The sequence below is a fragment of the Panicum virgatum genome, chromosome 1N (genome assembly GCF_016808335.1).
Source record: "Panicum virgatum strain AP13 chromosome 1N, P.virgatum_v5, whole genome shotgun sequence".
NCBI classification, from domain to species: Eukaryota; Viridiplantae; Streptophyta; class Magnoliopsida; order Poales; family Poaceae; genus Panicum; species Panicum virgatum.
This window is the reverse complement of record NC_053145.1, coordinates 55,314,259-55,328,643: the sequence shown is the minus strand read 5'-3', so window position 1 is coordinate 55,328,643 and position 14,385 is coordinate 55,314,259. Positions and strand designations below refer to the sequence as shown.

The 14,385-nt window shown below is 53.2% G+C and overlaps 1 protein-coding gene across 2 annotated transcripts; it reads right to left on the bottom strand.

Moving 5' to 3' along the window:
* Positions 1-5,596: 5,596 nt before the first annotated feature.
* On the bottom strand, positions 5,597-11,823 carry LOC120656782 (transcription factor bHLH157-like). Of its 2 annotated transcripts, XM_039934961.1 has the most exons (10): positions 11,566-11,823; positions 9,378-9,467; positions 8,997-9,102; positions 8,665-8,706; positions 8,496-8,555; positions 6,825-8,198; positions 6,642-6,743; positions 6,378-6,557; positions 6,170-6,295; positions 5,597-6,086 (listed from the first exon to the last, which is right to left on the bottom strand). In XM_039934961.1, exons 1-10 carry the CDS (start codon positions 11,649-11,651, stop codon positions 5,910-5,912), a joined length of 2,343 nt encoding a protein of 780 aa, XP_039790895.1. In that variant the 5' UTR covers positions 11,652-11,823; the 3' UTR covers positions 5,597-5,909. The 2 variants fall into 2 exon arrangements, with proteins under 2 accessions (XP_039790895.1, XP_039790896.1); XM_039934962.1 differs by lacking the exon at positions 11,566-11,823 and having other exon boundaries at positions 8,665-8,727.
* Between the last annotated feature and the right edge of the window lie 2,562 nt (positions 11,824-14,385).

Genomic DNA, 14,385 nt, shown 5'->3' with positions numbered 1-14,385 from the left:
CTTTGAGAGAGTGCTTTGTGCACTTGTATAGGCTTAGTTCTTGGGAGAGCTAGCTTAAGAGAAGTCTTGCCGAGGCAAGCAAAGCATTCCCGTCGATGACCCTCCAACTTGGTGTGGAGCGGTGCCGACACTTTGTACGGGGGAAGAGGACACCCCCTCCTTGGTGGAGAAGCTCCGTAGTGGATTTCGGCCGGGTGACCGAGAGAGACGGTGGCGGTGCACAAGACTCGGTGTCTTGTGGGCACTTGCCTTTGCTTGCCAGTGCGCCTTGGTGGCCTAGTGCAAGACGGTGATCGGAAGAGCCTCGGTGTCACGTGGACGTAGGCGTTTGAGCCGAACCACGTTACATGACCGTGTCTACTCAGGAGTTTGCATCCATCTTGCACTTACCTCTTTACTTACCGCATTACGTTTCCGCACTTACTCTATCTTGTGTGCCTTTACTTTCCTAGTTAGTTTGATTAGGATTGGGTATAGGTTGCAAGTCTTTTGGGGTAAGCAGAGAGTAGCATAGATAAACCATAGTCATAACTAGCATGTGTAGGACGTGTTAGGTTTATCTTATGCAAGTAGATTGAGCCCTAGGTTAGAAAACGAATTAGCGACCCTATTCACCCCCTCCCCCTCTAGGGTCAGACACCCCAGTGATCCTTACAGGGCCTCACTGGGACAAACCGCGCAGCACGCACACACCAGTTTCCCTCGTCACACAACACACAGAAACTCCCGCAACCAAATCGAAAAGCAAACGCAAGAACATTTTCGAAAAACAAACTCGGGCGAGACGGAAACAGAGCAAAAACGAAAAGCGAACACAAATCTAAACATAAGTTAAGGGCACCACGCACACGGTGAACGCCCCAGATGTTCACCCAAGCCGCACGAACGGCTTGGGGCACAACATTTACACACTTATCATAATTGAACATAATAAAAAGTGGCCGCCGGCCGGCCCCGCACTCCGTCGCCATCCCGCCAAGACCCTACGGCCCATCCAGCTCCGGGTCCGCGCCGCGTCGCAGGAGGTCGTCGACGTCCATCTCCGCCGCGATGACCCATCCGAACCCGGCGAAGTCCAGCATGGTCCGTCGACGAACCGCCGCGTTGGAGGTTTCCGGGAACCCGGGGGTCGATACCCCCGAGGTGCATCCCGGAGCGCAGACGGACGGAGGCCAGTGCAGTGGCGGTGCCATGGCAGATCCCCAGCCTCACCGACGAGCGAATGATCTCGGGGAGGGCGTGGAGCTGATCCACCCGCATGGGCGCCTGCGGCTCCACCACAGGGAAAACGGCGAGCGCGCCGTCCTCCAGGGCCTCGCGCTGGTCCTCCACCTCGCCAAGGCGGCACTGCAGGTCCGTCACCTCATGGCGGACGGCCTCCAACCCCTCCTCCAGCACTACAGGTAAAAACCATGAAATGCAAGGAAAACAGGGGATGGAAGACGCAATCAAGAATAGAACTCACTGAAGGCACGAGCTTGGGCGTCCACCGCGGCGTACCTTGTCGCGCGCACCTCCCCCTTGGCAGCACCCCGGCCACCTCGACCGCCTGCAAGCTGTCCCGCAGGTGCTCGATTTCGACCGAGGTGGCCGAGAAGCACTCCCGCTGCAGAGCCAGTATGTCCGAATTGACTTCCCTGGAACCGGACTCCGAGGAAGCGGCGGACCGACGACGCTGCAACGATCGGCGGCAGCGGCGCAACGGAGGACGACACCGAGCCACCGGTGGCAGTAGCAGACGTTCCAGCGCCACCCCGCGCCGGTATTCCGCGGGACGAAGAGGACTCGGAGGCCCCGGGGCCGCCCGATGGCCCAACGCCCGCCTGACCGGCAATCCACGCTCCGGGACCCGACGACGGCACCCTAACCACCGCACAGGTATCACCATGTATGCAGCAAGACAAAATGTAGGGACAGAAGAATGAGGATGAAGCCGAAAGATACCTCCCCCGGAAGAGCTCGCGGCATACCCACGGCAAACCACGCGGCTTGGCGCTGGACTCCTCGTCGCGGGGACGCTTGCTGTCGGCCATCAGAGGAAGATCAACGATGACGACGAACGCTGTTAACGCTCCTCCTTCTTCTCCTTCTCCTTGCGTCTTCACCTCGCCCTCCTCTCTGTGTCCTTTCTCCAAGAAAATGGCAGGGAGCAATGTCGACAAAGACGAGATGACGGGAGCCAGAGGGTTAAATAGGCGATCATCGTCATCACTCCGCAGCGGTTCCCGAGCGAAGTGACGCCTTGAGATGTGAGCCTCCACAGGCGGGCCTCTCCACAGCAACCGGCGCGACGCATCGACTCCACGGGTGCGTATTCCACAATTCCAATTAAATCCCCGTCGTCAATTCGTTTCCAATTGCAGGGAAGACGACGAACCGTTTCCATGTCTCAAACGAATCACAACTGCACGATTCGATCTCAAGGTTCGAAGGCCATACCGCTGAGAGCTCCGTACCGCCTTGACTCAAAGAGCCAGGGAAGAAAAACCGAGACGAGCACCAAGCGGCCCAAGCCCGACCTGCCCCGGCAGCAGTCGGGTCGTCTCAAATTTTCTTGTCCGATCCGGCCTCTAACGTTCCACGAAATCCCCTCCAGGGGGGAGGCCAACTAGCCCCCCCGAGCTGGCTGACGGCTCGAGTATCTGACTGGGATGCGGCCTGTAGAGCAGTTGAGTACTCCCAATAGGGCTCCGTCGACCCTGTCGTCCGCGGCAGGGTCGGACTTCACTCGGATTGTCCACTATCGAACTCACCGAACCCGCCATTCTGGGCCATCTAGGTCAAGTGGTAGGGTTCACCTCCTCCGATCGCCACAAATCGCAATGGAGCCATTCATCGTTGAGGCATGAAAATGAAAAAACAGTGCGGAAAATAAACATATGAAAACGCCCTAAGGCAAAACTTTATTTCATCAATCATCTCCTTACAACAATCGACCGAAAGCTGTTACATCAAGCAAAAGCTAGCTGTCCTCGACTCGGGGAAACGGCGGATATAATGGATCAAATCCATTTACTCCCACCAAGGGAGCAACAAAAAGGGGCTAAGACAACGGCTGCTACCTGGCAAGCTAGAGGACATGGCCAAAGAACATCGCAAGACTTCTTGTAGCACCTCGCAAGCCTTCTCCTAGCATCAGCCGCGCCGAAAAACCCCTGGCGGAGGTGGAGGCAGACGATGCCGACGAGTGGAGTTTAATGGGGCTGAGGTTAGACCAAAATTCCCCGCCGGCGCCTGCTTCTAGGTATCTTCCTCGGGCGCTGGAAGATGGGCCATGATCTCCTTCCGTTGGCCACGACGTCTTCCAGGCGCACCACTCTAACCACTCGCCTCCAGAGAGAGGCACGGAGACCCATCTTGACTGCAAGACCACCCTGCCTGATGAGCAAGAAGCCCGTGACCGTCCCCCGCTGCCGCAAAGCACAGCACTGAGCTGTGCAGCCTTCCAGCTGTAGCTGGAAGATGGAGCAGTGGACGACGCGTGAGGTGCCCCCCCGAGATCTCGGGGGAGCGGCAGCCGCAAGAAGGACGCAGAGGGGCAACCCCCACGACAGGGAGGGTCCACACCACCACCAAGTCTCCGAGCCGGTGCCGAGAGGAGTCCAAGGAGGCCACCAGAAGCCGAGAGCCCCCCTCGCCGATTGGCAAGGGAGCCGGCAGACCAGTGGCCTGGCTTGCCTAACTCCAACGGCAAGCCCTCGAACTCCTCGGCGTCGGGCGGCGGTCGGCGGCATGAGCTCGCTGTCGAGTTCATGCCTGAGGAAGATCCCATGCCGTTTGCAAGCATTCTTCTAGCACCAGAAAAACAAGCCACGCCCACTCTCATCTGGAGGACAGGTGTGGGGTGTGAGGAAGAGAACTACCAAAGGGATTTCCGTGATCCGTTTACTTGTGTGGAACCATGTATCCACAATACCCCTATTTATAGGCAAACGTGGGCACTAACGGTCCCAACAGTCAGTTGGCCGGCCAAATGGGGCACACCAAAGGCCCTCACCTAACTGAACCCCCTCTTAAATGCCGACGGAGCGGCGCCAGCACGCCGAGCAACCGCCGCGCCACTCGGAGCACGATCGCCGCACGACCCACCAATGGGAGGCGACCCCGAGCGGGAGAAAACGAGGCATCTGCAGCACAGCGATAAGATGCGACGACCGGCCTCGAGATTCCACGACTCGTCATCCGGCCATCAAGACGGGCCAGATCCCGTCACGCCACCACTGGCACACGCCGAAAGCTGAGGGCGCGGGCAGTTGGATGGGACGCCCCGGTCAGGGGTCATCAAGACCAAGTCCAGCGGCTCCACGATTATTTAAAATCATAGAGCCGCTCGGGGGCCTCTGACGGGGATACAAACCCATGTAAAAGAAGGCCCAGCAAACCTATTGGGCCAAGAACGGGACGGCCCGCTAACCCGCGCGGGGAACTGCCTTCGCTGCTAAGCCAACAAGTCCGAGAGCGTGACCCCCCCAGGACACGTGGCGGCCCCCCGACCTAGCACCCCGGGTCAGAGCCATGCCGGTGACCCGGGACGTGCGCTCCAAGGGCGCCGCGCCTCCTGGAAGGCGTGTCGGCCAAGACAGGCTCCATGCAAGCCCCGAGACGCCAGCCATCCTTATCTTGCGGTAAGGGCTAAGCCAGCAGGACTCCCTGACAAGGGGACAGCGCCGCTCGCGCGGGCCCCGCGACACAACAGGAGGGGGCGTCCGCAGACGCTGCCTCCCCTCGCTGTAATGATGGTGGCCTCTGTGCACCACCTCATTACGCCAGCGAGTGTGATCGGACGCCACCGGGAAGGCCTCGGTAAGACACCCCTCACCAGGTGCGCTGTCCGGTGACAAAGCTACGTAAGATAGTCCCGCGGGTAAGGAACACGGGCTTCGGCGGACAAGACCGGAGGAGACCCCCGAACGACCGTACGAATGGCCGCGCCGCCCCGACTGAGCCAGAATGGGACAGCACCGGGGGAACGCATCGCCCAAGAAGATTGCCAAGATCATCCCTTGCCCCCAGAAGATCGCCAGGATCAAGCCTGCCCACTCCCGACCGACCGAGTGGGCCCAGACGACTGACAAGGACGAATTGCACCCCGGTGGTGTCAAGACATAGCGCTAGATATCTGTAAATGGGGGCCCCACCTTGGACTATAAAAGGGAAAGCCCCCCATGTAGAAAAGGGTTGGACTCTGACGGGTTCGACACTGCTTGACCAGCTTGTAAGCTCCCCTCTGAACTTTGAGCACCCGGGCTCGAGAGCAATAGAGCAAGAACACCACCCCCATACTGGACATAGGGCATTTCAGGTCCGAACCAGTCTAAATCCTTGAGTCCTTGCGTGCTAGACTATATCCGATCAAGCGCACAACAAACGAGCAATCGAGTAGTTTTGTAGTCGCCCATTTCCCGCAGCGACACAACAGTTGGATGACCTATGTTATCTGGTTTTGTAATTGAAGGTTGAAAATCGGATTTTTGCGATAGTTCGAGGGTGTAATTTGAACTTCTCCCAAAAATAATCACTTAGGTGTACTGAAAATGACAACGAACTTTGGCTCCTGAGCGTGAAATTCTCCCTTTCTTTTCTTGCACCAAACATGTAAGCAGTGTATTTTGCCACACTTGATTAGAATTTCAGATAAGATAATAGCACATTTCTTCACAATTTTTTTGTACGTCAAACAATAATGACTACACACAAACTAATTAACCAGCATAAGCTCGTACCAGTGTCCACATTACAAGCCACAGCAGCAATATTCCTAAACTCGACACATGATAATTTGTGCATCTTCTAAGAAAATTTTCTTCACACCGCAATGTGCGTTCACTACATCCTTAACAATTGTCAGCTCTATCAACACCTGACGGTCATCACCAACCACTAATCGGCACTCCAAATATTGGTCATTGCTATCTCCCGGCAAGGCCGACTGGAATTGATATAGGAGATTGCTGATGCTCCGCGAAAGATGGAACGCCATTGTTAATAACCTTAGTTAGCTGGTCCGAAGATCTATTGTGGCTATTCTGCTGCAGTAACTGAACAAGTGATAAAAATATATCCATCCTGGTCACATTCTTGTTTGCCTGAAAAATCACCAACACACTAAAATGTCTGCCAAGAAGCTCACCAGAAATGGAAAAACATCCCAAAAGAAGAGTTTATTTACCTCAACAAGAAATCGAGCCATTATCTTGCCATCACGAAGTTCCATCAGTCCCTTCAAGATTGTCAGTCCAAATCCACGTATGGTGTCTGCTATCTCTAGGAAAAATCCACGTTCCTCACATAGCATCTGTTAAATAGCAAACATTTCATCTCAAACTTCTGCATTATGTGAAAAGAGCACTAGATCACCCGTGATTTGGGAACCATACCTCGACAAGCATCTGACCAGGCGGTGCAAGATCCTCAACGATTATTGGGCAAACCATAGTCTGCCCTGCAACCTCATAGGCCCATGTGGCACCTCCATTGCTTCCAGCACTTGGATCATCTTTCAGGACGACACCACTTGAGTTATCATTTAACACTGCGCTACTATCCTTGCTTATCATCTTCACATGAATACAGATTAAAGTCAGTACAAGGAAGCTAACATTTAGAAGGTTCAGGTATCTACATTCTTCAGCATGACGTACCTTTGGTTCATCAGCTTGCTTAATCTTTTCCGCATACTTTGTTACACTTTGTAGAAAGAGCATATGCTTGATTGTTCGGTCCAACAAAGCATCGATGCTACACTGTTGTGCAGAATAAGAGATAAGAGACAGCCATCAATCACCAGGTTAAACACAAAGAAAGATATTGTGGTCAATTCTTACCTTTGCACTATTCGGGACTATCTCACGTAACTCTTTGACGCGCTCTTGTATCTGCTGTCGATCCTTTGGTCTTGGCCGTGTGCTTTCACCTGGCCTGGCTCTTTTCTTAACAACCTTCACTCCTTCAGGCTTCTTTACCTGGCTGACCTTGGAATTTGCAGTGTTCAAACTGCCACAGTCATCAATAGACAAATTCTGCAGTGACATTGGGATTGCCTTTGATGCTCCACTTTGATCATTTTCGGATGCATAGTTAACGGAAGGGAGCAGCAATGCTGGTACTTGTGCGTTGCACACTGAAAATGAATCTTGAACGTTGTACCTTGGCAATCGACAGCTTGAGACAGAGCCACCTAACGGATCAGTGCTAGCCATAACTGGGCTAACAATGCCACCAAAGCCAAGCAGCTCCTCAAAGGTAGATTCTGAAAACAATCCCCTCTCTTCAACTGATACATGATCAGTATTTGCCTGTCCTGCAACAGAATTCGTGCCAGTAGCACCAAAATGCATAGTGTTTCCTGCTAGTAAGGCAGTGTCATCCCACCAATCATTTATGACAGGATCGAATGTTATGCTTTCAAGCAAGCCATGATTTTCACTGTCTACTTTTCTTACTTGTTTTGTGGGCCCTGCAGCTTCTCCCCCTATTTCATTTGGTAATTCCTGGAGCTCACAAGCATAAGAAGCAGATCCAGAAGTACCGACCTCTTGGATCACATCACCTTGAACAAACGGGGTGTCATTGTCAAATAAAGTAGATTTCAGATCAGCTTCTGTAGAAAATATTGATGAGTACGAATCCAGGAAGCTTGATTTTTCACTTTGGAGGCAATTTCGTAGCTTGTTAGGTGTGCATGACAGTCCGTGCTCCATTCTTGGAAGATCAGTCAAACTTGAATAACTTGTAGCTGCAGCTGTCAGACTAGAACCTGGCTGTTTAGTGGATGTAATTTGTGGTGCATTTTCGGTTTCTGAAATATTACTGTGCCGCGAATTGCTGTCACTTTGAAATACTTTAACAGAACTTATAGACTTGGAGTTCACTGGCATGGCCACTATGTGAGGATTCAGACCAATGCAACTTTCATTGGAGGTGAAACCATTGAAAGAGTGCAGAGAGTGATTACTTGAAGCAATGGAAAAGTTCTTGAGAGAATCTACTGTCATTGTGTCCTCCAAGAGCTGTGTGTTTTCTGGCTCAGCCTTAATATGTGCAAGACCATCTGTGGTGCTTGGAGAATTATGTTGAAATTGCGGATTGTACGTGAAAACATCTTTCTGAACATCTTTGGTTGAAGGATGCCATGACATACTTTCCTTCAGAAAAAGTGCATCTTTAACTTGATCCAGAAACTCTAAGCTTTCAGAAACCTGTAAATGTGAACTTTTAATATTCATGAGAAGATATGCACGTTCTGATGCCTTAATTGCAAACAGATATCAATTAGCATCACACAAATTATTAATTAATTAGTAGTGCAGACAAGACGTGCTTCTCAAATGTCCATTTGCTCGAAAACTGGCATGTATCAGAGATAGCATCTTCAGGCAAACCTGTGCAAGAATTGTTCTAAGTTCTAACAACCTAAGCAATGACGCCATGATCATGGGTATAGCCTTTTCTGTTAGAATCATGTGAAAGTTGCTTTCAAAAACTAGCGTACTAACCTTTTGCATGGAACCAAACTGTGCCACACCAAACGCCTGGATAGGTACTACTGCAATAGTCTGTAGAAGATGTGTCCTTTTCAGTGACCAGTATATAATTTTGAGCTGATTTATGCTCCAAGCATGTATAGAATTAACTGTTTAAAAGGAAAATAAATAGAGCAAAAACCTTTATTCCACTGAGGAACTGATGTTGCCACCAAGTATAACCCTACAAGAAGGTAACCTTCCTCTGTTAAAACAAGGGAAACTTCTTACTTTCTGCAACAAATTAGCCAAAAGGATGTACATAAACTGGCTGAGCTAGCTATTTTTATTTGATGACATATATGTTCATTCATTTGCTCAAAAACCATGCATGTGGTGTCATGGAGTAATCAACATACAAAAGCGTTGAGGAAAATGGTTAGTTCCCCCCTTATACATATTCTTTGTTATCCACTTTTTCTAGATTTTCCCACACGTGGTGGTGTGTTAATAACATAAAAGGAAAATATCTACCTGAAATAAACCTAGGTTATCTGCATCGCTTATCTGAGACAAACTGAAGGGGATATCATCAGAAATCCATTGGTACTCCCCACTAATTAGAGATCTTCCTATGACACTGTGATAAAAGATGAAACATAACCAATAAGTAGTTAGAAGTAATATATCCTCAATGGAGAAGAGAGAAAAATATCGTTAAAAAATCAAGACAAAATAATTGTCCAAAATGATTCAACAGGAAAATGTCCCAAATAATAGTTCAGTCTTGTAATATTCAAATTATATGCTTAAAAGCATAGAAACTTGCAGGCACCTAGATATGTCATTCTATCATTCTAAAAGACTTGCAAAAGATAAATTGAATAAAGCATGAACAAGGTAATTTTGCCTTACCCTTCTCCGACGACATGGGCCTGATTGACCATCTTCTCAACCACTTTTCTTGCTTCATCTTCACAGTGGCATTCTCCTATTGTAAGCAACCTAATATACCCAACCAAGGTTCAGTAAAGAAAACAAGAATTGTATCACTCATCGGCAGATAAGCTCCAGCTACTGCACAGATATTACCGGAGCAAGCAAAGAAGCATGGCCAAAAAAGTAAGAAAATGATTGATAATAGACAACTTTTACAATGTGCCAAAAAAACAGATATCTACAAAAGAGGAGACAATCTTTTTGTTATTTTTAATGCAGTCCAGAATCCTTGTCTAGTAAATGGAGGAAAAGGAAATCAGCAACTTTTTACAGCCCAGAAGACTTCAGCATTCTGCGCGCACAGTTGTAAGCACTACAACTACAAGGAGGCAAGTTTGCAGCTGCAGGCAGAGACAGAAATAACGGAGGAAGATGTGCTGCTAAGTGCTAACACAGCGCAAGAAGTGAGCATATAAAAGCAGTCGTGGTGTGCAAACCCACAGCCGGGTGGCGTAGTGCACCCGCATAAACCCAGAGGGTGCGTACTCGGGGGTTAGCTAGGATTAGCCCAATCTCGGTGGAAGAACGCGATGAACACAGCAGATTTAGAGTGGTTCGGGCCGCCGGAGCGTAATACCCTACGTCCACTGTGTGTTGTATTGCTTGTGCTCTCGAGAGGTTGAGAGCAGGGTTGTTCGGACTGAAACCGAACTTGTGTTGTGAGTCTTGGCGTGTCTGAAGTGTGCAGCGAGCGCCTCCCTTTTATATCTCAAGGGAGGCGCGTACATGGCCGTTGAGTCCCCGATAGGTGGGCCCAACGATGTAGTATAAAATGACATACTGTACAGACATTATGGCATTGCAGGCGACAGAGATCTCATTCCTAGATTTCCTAGCTCTGCCCGTGGGAATCTTCCGTCCGGCATAGCCATGCCCTGTCTTGTCGAAACGGCGTCAGGGTGTAGCTTGCGGCGTTGCCTGCAGCATAGCTGAACGGGCCGTGTAGCTTGCGGCGTAGGCGGTATGATGAAAAGGTGCCGTGCCGCCGTATCCATTTAATGCGGCAGACGGGCTCTGCGCGGATGCGGCGCATGCGGCTGCATTGTGTACCTCGGTAATATGCGGTCTACAGTGAGGCCTGACAAAGGCAGCTCCGCGTGCCGCGGCGGCAGAGCACGCCTCAACCACCCGCATTGAATGCGGGTGGTGGGCGAGTCTTCCAGCGAAAGACTCGCGCCCGCGCCTGCAGGACACGTGGCGCCCCCGGACCCCGCCCCGGCGGTATGTTGGTTCTACGCGCGTGGGAGGTCCGGACGGACGCGGGGAGGTCTCGGACCCCTATGGCCCTCGGCTGTTGGCGCGGAGCTTCCCCTCCTCAGGGACACGTGGCGTCATCGGACCCGTCCCAGAGCGGGGAGCGGGCCCGGAGCCGTTGGGCCGGTGAGGTAAGAGCCTGACCCGTGGGGTCCAGCTGCTCCGCCCCTTAGGGCGTAGTTACGGATGACTACGCGAGTCCTGCCTTGCTGCAGTAGGAGTGGGTATCCCTACTACAGGGTACCGACAGAAGCTATATGAGTTCAGATAGCTTTCCCAGTTACCCTTGTTCCATTTCTGAAAGAAACTGGAAGAACGGATCCGTTTCTACCAAACAAAACTGCAGCTTGTGATTTGGCAGCGGTCCTGCCGTTTTTTCAAGAAAGAAAAAGAAAAAGAAACTGCAGCTTGCAGGCTTGAGATCCCAATGCGCACTTGGCAAGCAGTATCGTTGCTCACAAATTTTGGGTCCAAACTGTTTGGAGACGCATGGCAGGAAAACAGAATAACACTCCAAACTCCAATGCAAAGTGTCACGAAAATTTTGGGAAGCCACAGAGAGAGAGAGAGAGAGCGAGCTGAAAACAGTTCAAAACAAACCCAAACTAGGCGCAGAGAACATCAGAATGTGCGCTGTCTCCCGTCTCCGTAACCACTAGCCAGTAATCCAAACAAAAACTGATGAAACGCCCTAGATTGAGAACGCACTTGGACGCCTAGTAGTCCGGCGCCGGTTGCCGGTACGTTGTGCGGAGCTGTGGACGCGTTCCGTGTTCGTAGCCACGCACGCGCTTAGAAAAAAAAAAGACTAGGGGGCTCGAGAGCGCAGCGCAGATCTGCTCTCACTCACCGCGGGTCGCGACGGTCGGAGCGCCAGATCGCCGCGTAGGACCAGCCCCCGGCCCGGCACAGCGCTCCCAGTGCCGCCGCCGCCATCGAGGCCAGCCGCGCCACCGGGTCGTGCCGAAGCGAGCGGGCAGTGCTCTGCTAATCCGCCGGGAAGCGCAAGGATTTAGGCGCGGGAGCGCGCGCGCGGTGCGATAAATAAGCCGGAGCGGGAGGCGGGCGGAGGAGATGTGGGAGTGGGACGTGGGAGGCGCAGCGCCGCAGCGGGCAGCGGGGCGGGGGCTTTAAACTAGTGGAGGCGTGGGGCAGGATCACAGGAGCCAGCCCGTGGCCTCGGCCGGGGAGGGATGGGGAGCGGGCGGGTAGGTCTGGTCGTTTTCCCGTGGGTTTCGGGGCAATCGCCCGCCAGCGAGCGGCGGAGGACGGTGCCGCCGTGCCGGCTGGCCAGTGCGCTCACGACTCTGATCGAGTGCCCTGTTCCCTCTCGGTGTAAAGTCGTTTCCCTCGGTGCGCTTGCGGTGGTCGATCGTGAGGCTGCTCCGGCCTGGACTCCTGGGCTCCTGGCAAGTTCAGACGACGATCTGCCGCTGCAGGAAAAATGTGAAACTTTTTCGCAGGGATCCCGAAATGTTCGTCGAGCACGATTGAACCAGTGCAAAATGTAGCCGTGATCGGAATGAAGAAACTGATCTTTATTTCACTGAAAAAACCAGACCACTGATATACTAACCGTGCTTATATTTACACCCTACGACCAGTAGTACTGTTTTTCCAAAAGAACACTCAGGGCGTGTTTAGTTCGCGAATTTTTTTGGATTCGGCTACTGTAGCACTTTTATTTTTATTTGATAATTAGTGTCCAATTATGGACTAATTAGGCTTAAAAGGTTCATCTCATCATTTACGGCTAAACTGTGCAATTAGTTATTATTTTAAGAGTAAATTGCATCACAGGTCCCCCAAACTTGTAGCGCCATTCCGCTTAGGTCCCTAAACTCTCAAATCGTCTAATTGGGTCCGTAAAATCCTTTAAGTGGTTCATTCCAGGTCCCAAATGTGCTACACGTGCATCCGAAACCAACGTGGCATGCCACGTGGCGCCACGATGGCGAATATTTGTAAAAACAACTCTAAATTTTTTTCTTCCCCCCACCCTAACCCCCTCTCTTTCTCACTTAACCCCGTCCTCTTTTTTTTCTTCTCCAGCTAAGCCCCTGCCTCCTCTGGTCTTCTCAGGCGCACGGCAGGGGCGCCGGCGGCCCTGGGGCGCGATGGTGGCCGGAACTAGGGGGAAAGGGAGAGGGGGCAGCGGGGAATCGATTCCCCTCCTCACCACGAGTTGGGGCGGCACGAGGAGGCAGCTCCACGGCGGCGGGCGGAGGTGGCCAGCGGCAGCTCTGGTGGCGGCGCTAGAGGGCCGGGGAGGGGGCTGCGCGGTGGAGGGCGAGTTCGTGGAGGGGGAGCGCTGCCGCGCTGCCTGCTGGCCGCCATGCCCAAGGCCTCCTCGCGTGCAGGTGCCCTGGCGACCTCCTCCCGCCGGCGCCGCCACTCCTCGTCGCGCCGCTTCCTCACCGCCGTTCGCCTCTCCTCGACCCCACGGTGAGCTTCACCCCCGCGTCGACCACGCCATGCACTCGCCTCCTCGCCACCTCACCATGCCGCGCCGCCATTCGCCGCTTGCTGTCACCGGCCGGGGCTGCGCCCGTGCGTCACGCACGCCAAGCGCGCCACGGCGCGTTCCGGCCGCGCCCCTGCCGTGAGTCAAGGCCAACGCCCGACCTTGACTTGGCCCGGGGTCTTCATCCTGACTGGCGCGCGGGAGCCGCCGCTGTTCCGCCCCTGACTCGCGCGCGGGCGTCGTAGTGGAGGCTCGCAACGGCGCGGCCCGCGGCATGGCGGAGGCACGCCATGCTCCCTCCACCGGATGCGGCCGGACGAGGACGCGCGCGCAGTGGCCGCTCTCCCCCTCTTCTAGCGGTCGTGCTCGCCATCGGGCTTGCCACGCGCTCCGGCGGCGGACGGCGTGGCGAAGGGCGGAGGGCGGCCGTCGGCGCGCCCCCTCCTCACTCATGTGTGCCAGACCGGCGAGTGCGCGCCCCCTCCTCCGCCGCGGCGTCCGCGTGCCGCCCCGCCGCGGCCGCTCCGCCGCAGGGCGAGTCGCGCGGAGGGAGGAGGGGCGCGCGCCGCCGGAGCCAAGCCGAGCCATGGTGCTGGCGCAGTTGAGGAGGGGGAGGGGAGGGCCGTGCTGGAGCTCGCCGGAGCGCGAGGGAGAAGGGACAAGGCCGCCGCCCCGCCATGGCCGCCACGGGCAGGGGGAGTGAGAGAGAGGGAGAGAGAGATTGGAGGAGGGAGAGAGAGAGAGGAGTAGATCGGAGAAGATAAAGAATGTGGAGGGCCTTTTGCAAATTCTTGCCAGCCTGACACCACATGGCATGCCACGTCGGCATTGGAAGCTGGCGTGGCACGTTTGGGACTTCGAATGGAACACTTAACAAAGTTTAGGGACCCAGGTGGACGATTTGAGAGTTTAGGGACCTAGGTAAAATCTCGGGATAAGTTTGGGGACTTGGGGTGCAATTTACTCTTTTTTAAACTATATTTAATATTCCATACATGTATCCAAAAATTCGATGTGACGAAGAATCTTGAAAACTTTTGGAAAGGCCTGAATTCATTTCGACAGTCCACACCTTGCGTCCCTTTCAGCTTTTTTCTGCAAAGATCCGGATCGAGTCCTGTACCCATCTTTAATTTTGTATCGGTATATATACTTTCAAGGTCCACTTTTTTTTTAGATTATGGAAAAGTTCCGGCCTTCCAGTTT

What these genes read in the sequence shown, in the direction of transcription:
- LOC120656782 (XM_039934961.1), bottom strand. Translation starts at nt 11,651, where the DNA reads ATGGCGGCGGCGGCACTGGGAGCGCTGTGCCGGGCCGGGGGCTGGTCC. An exon ending in TCCGACCGTCGCGACCCGCG is followed by an intron (nt 9,468 to 11,565) that starts GTGAGTGAGAGC and finishes TGGGTATATTAG; the next exon opens with GTTGCTTACAATAGGAGAAT. An exon ending in TGGCTCGATTTCTTGTTGAG is followed by an intron (nt 6,087 to 6,169) that starts GTAAATAAACTC and finishes GTGATTTTTCAG; the next exon opens with GCAAACAAGAATGTGACCAG.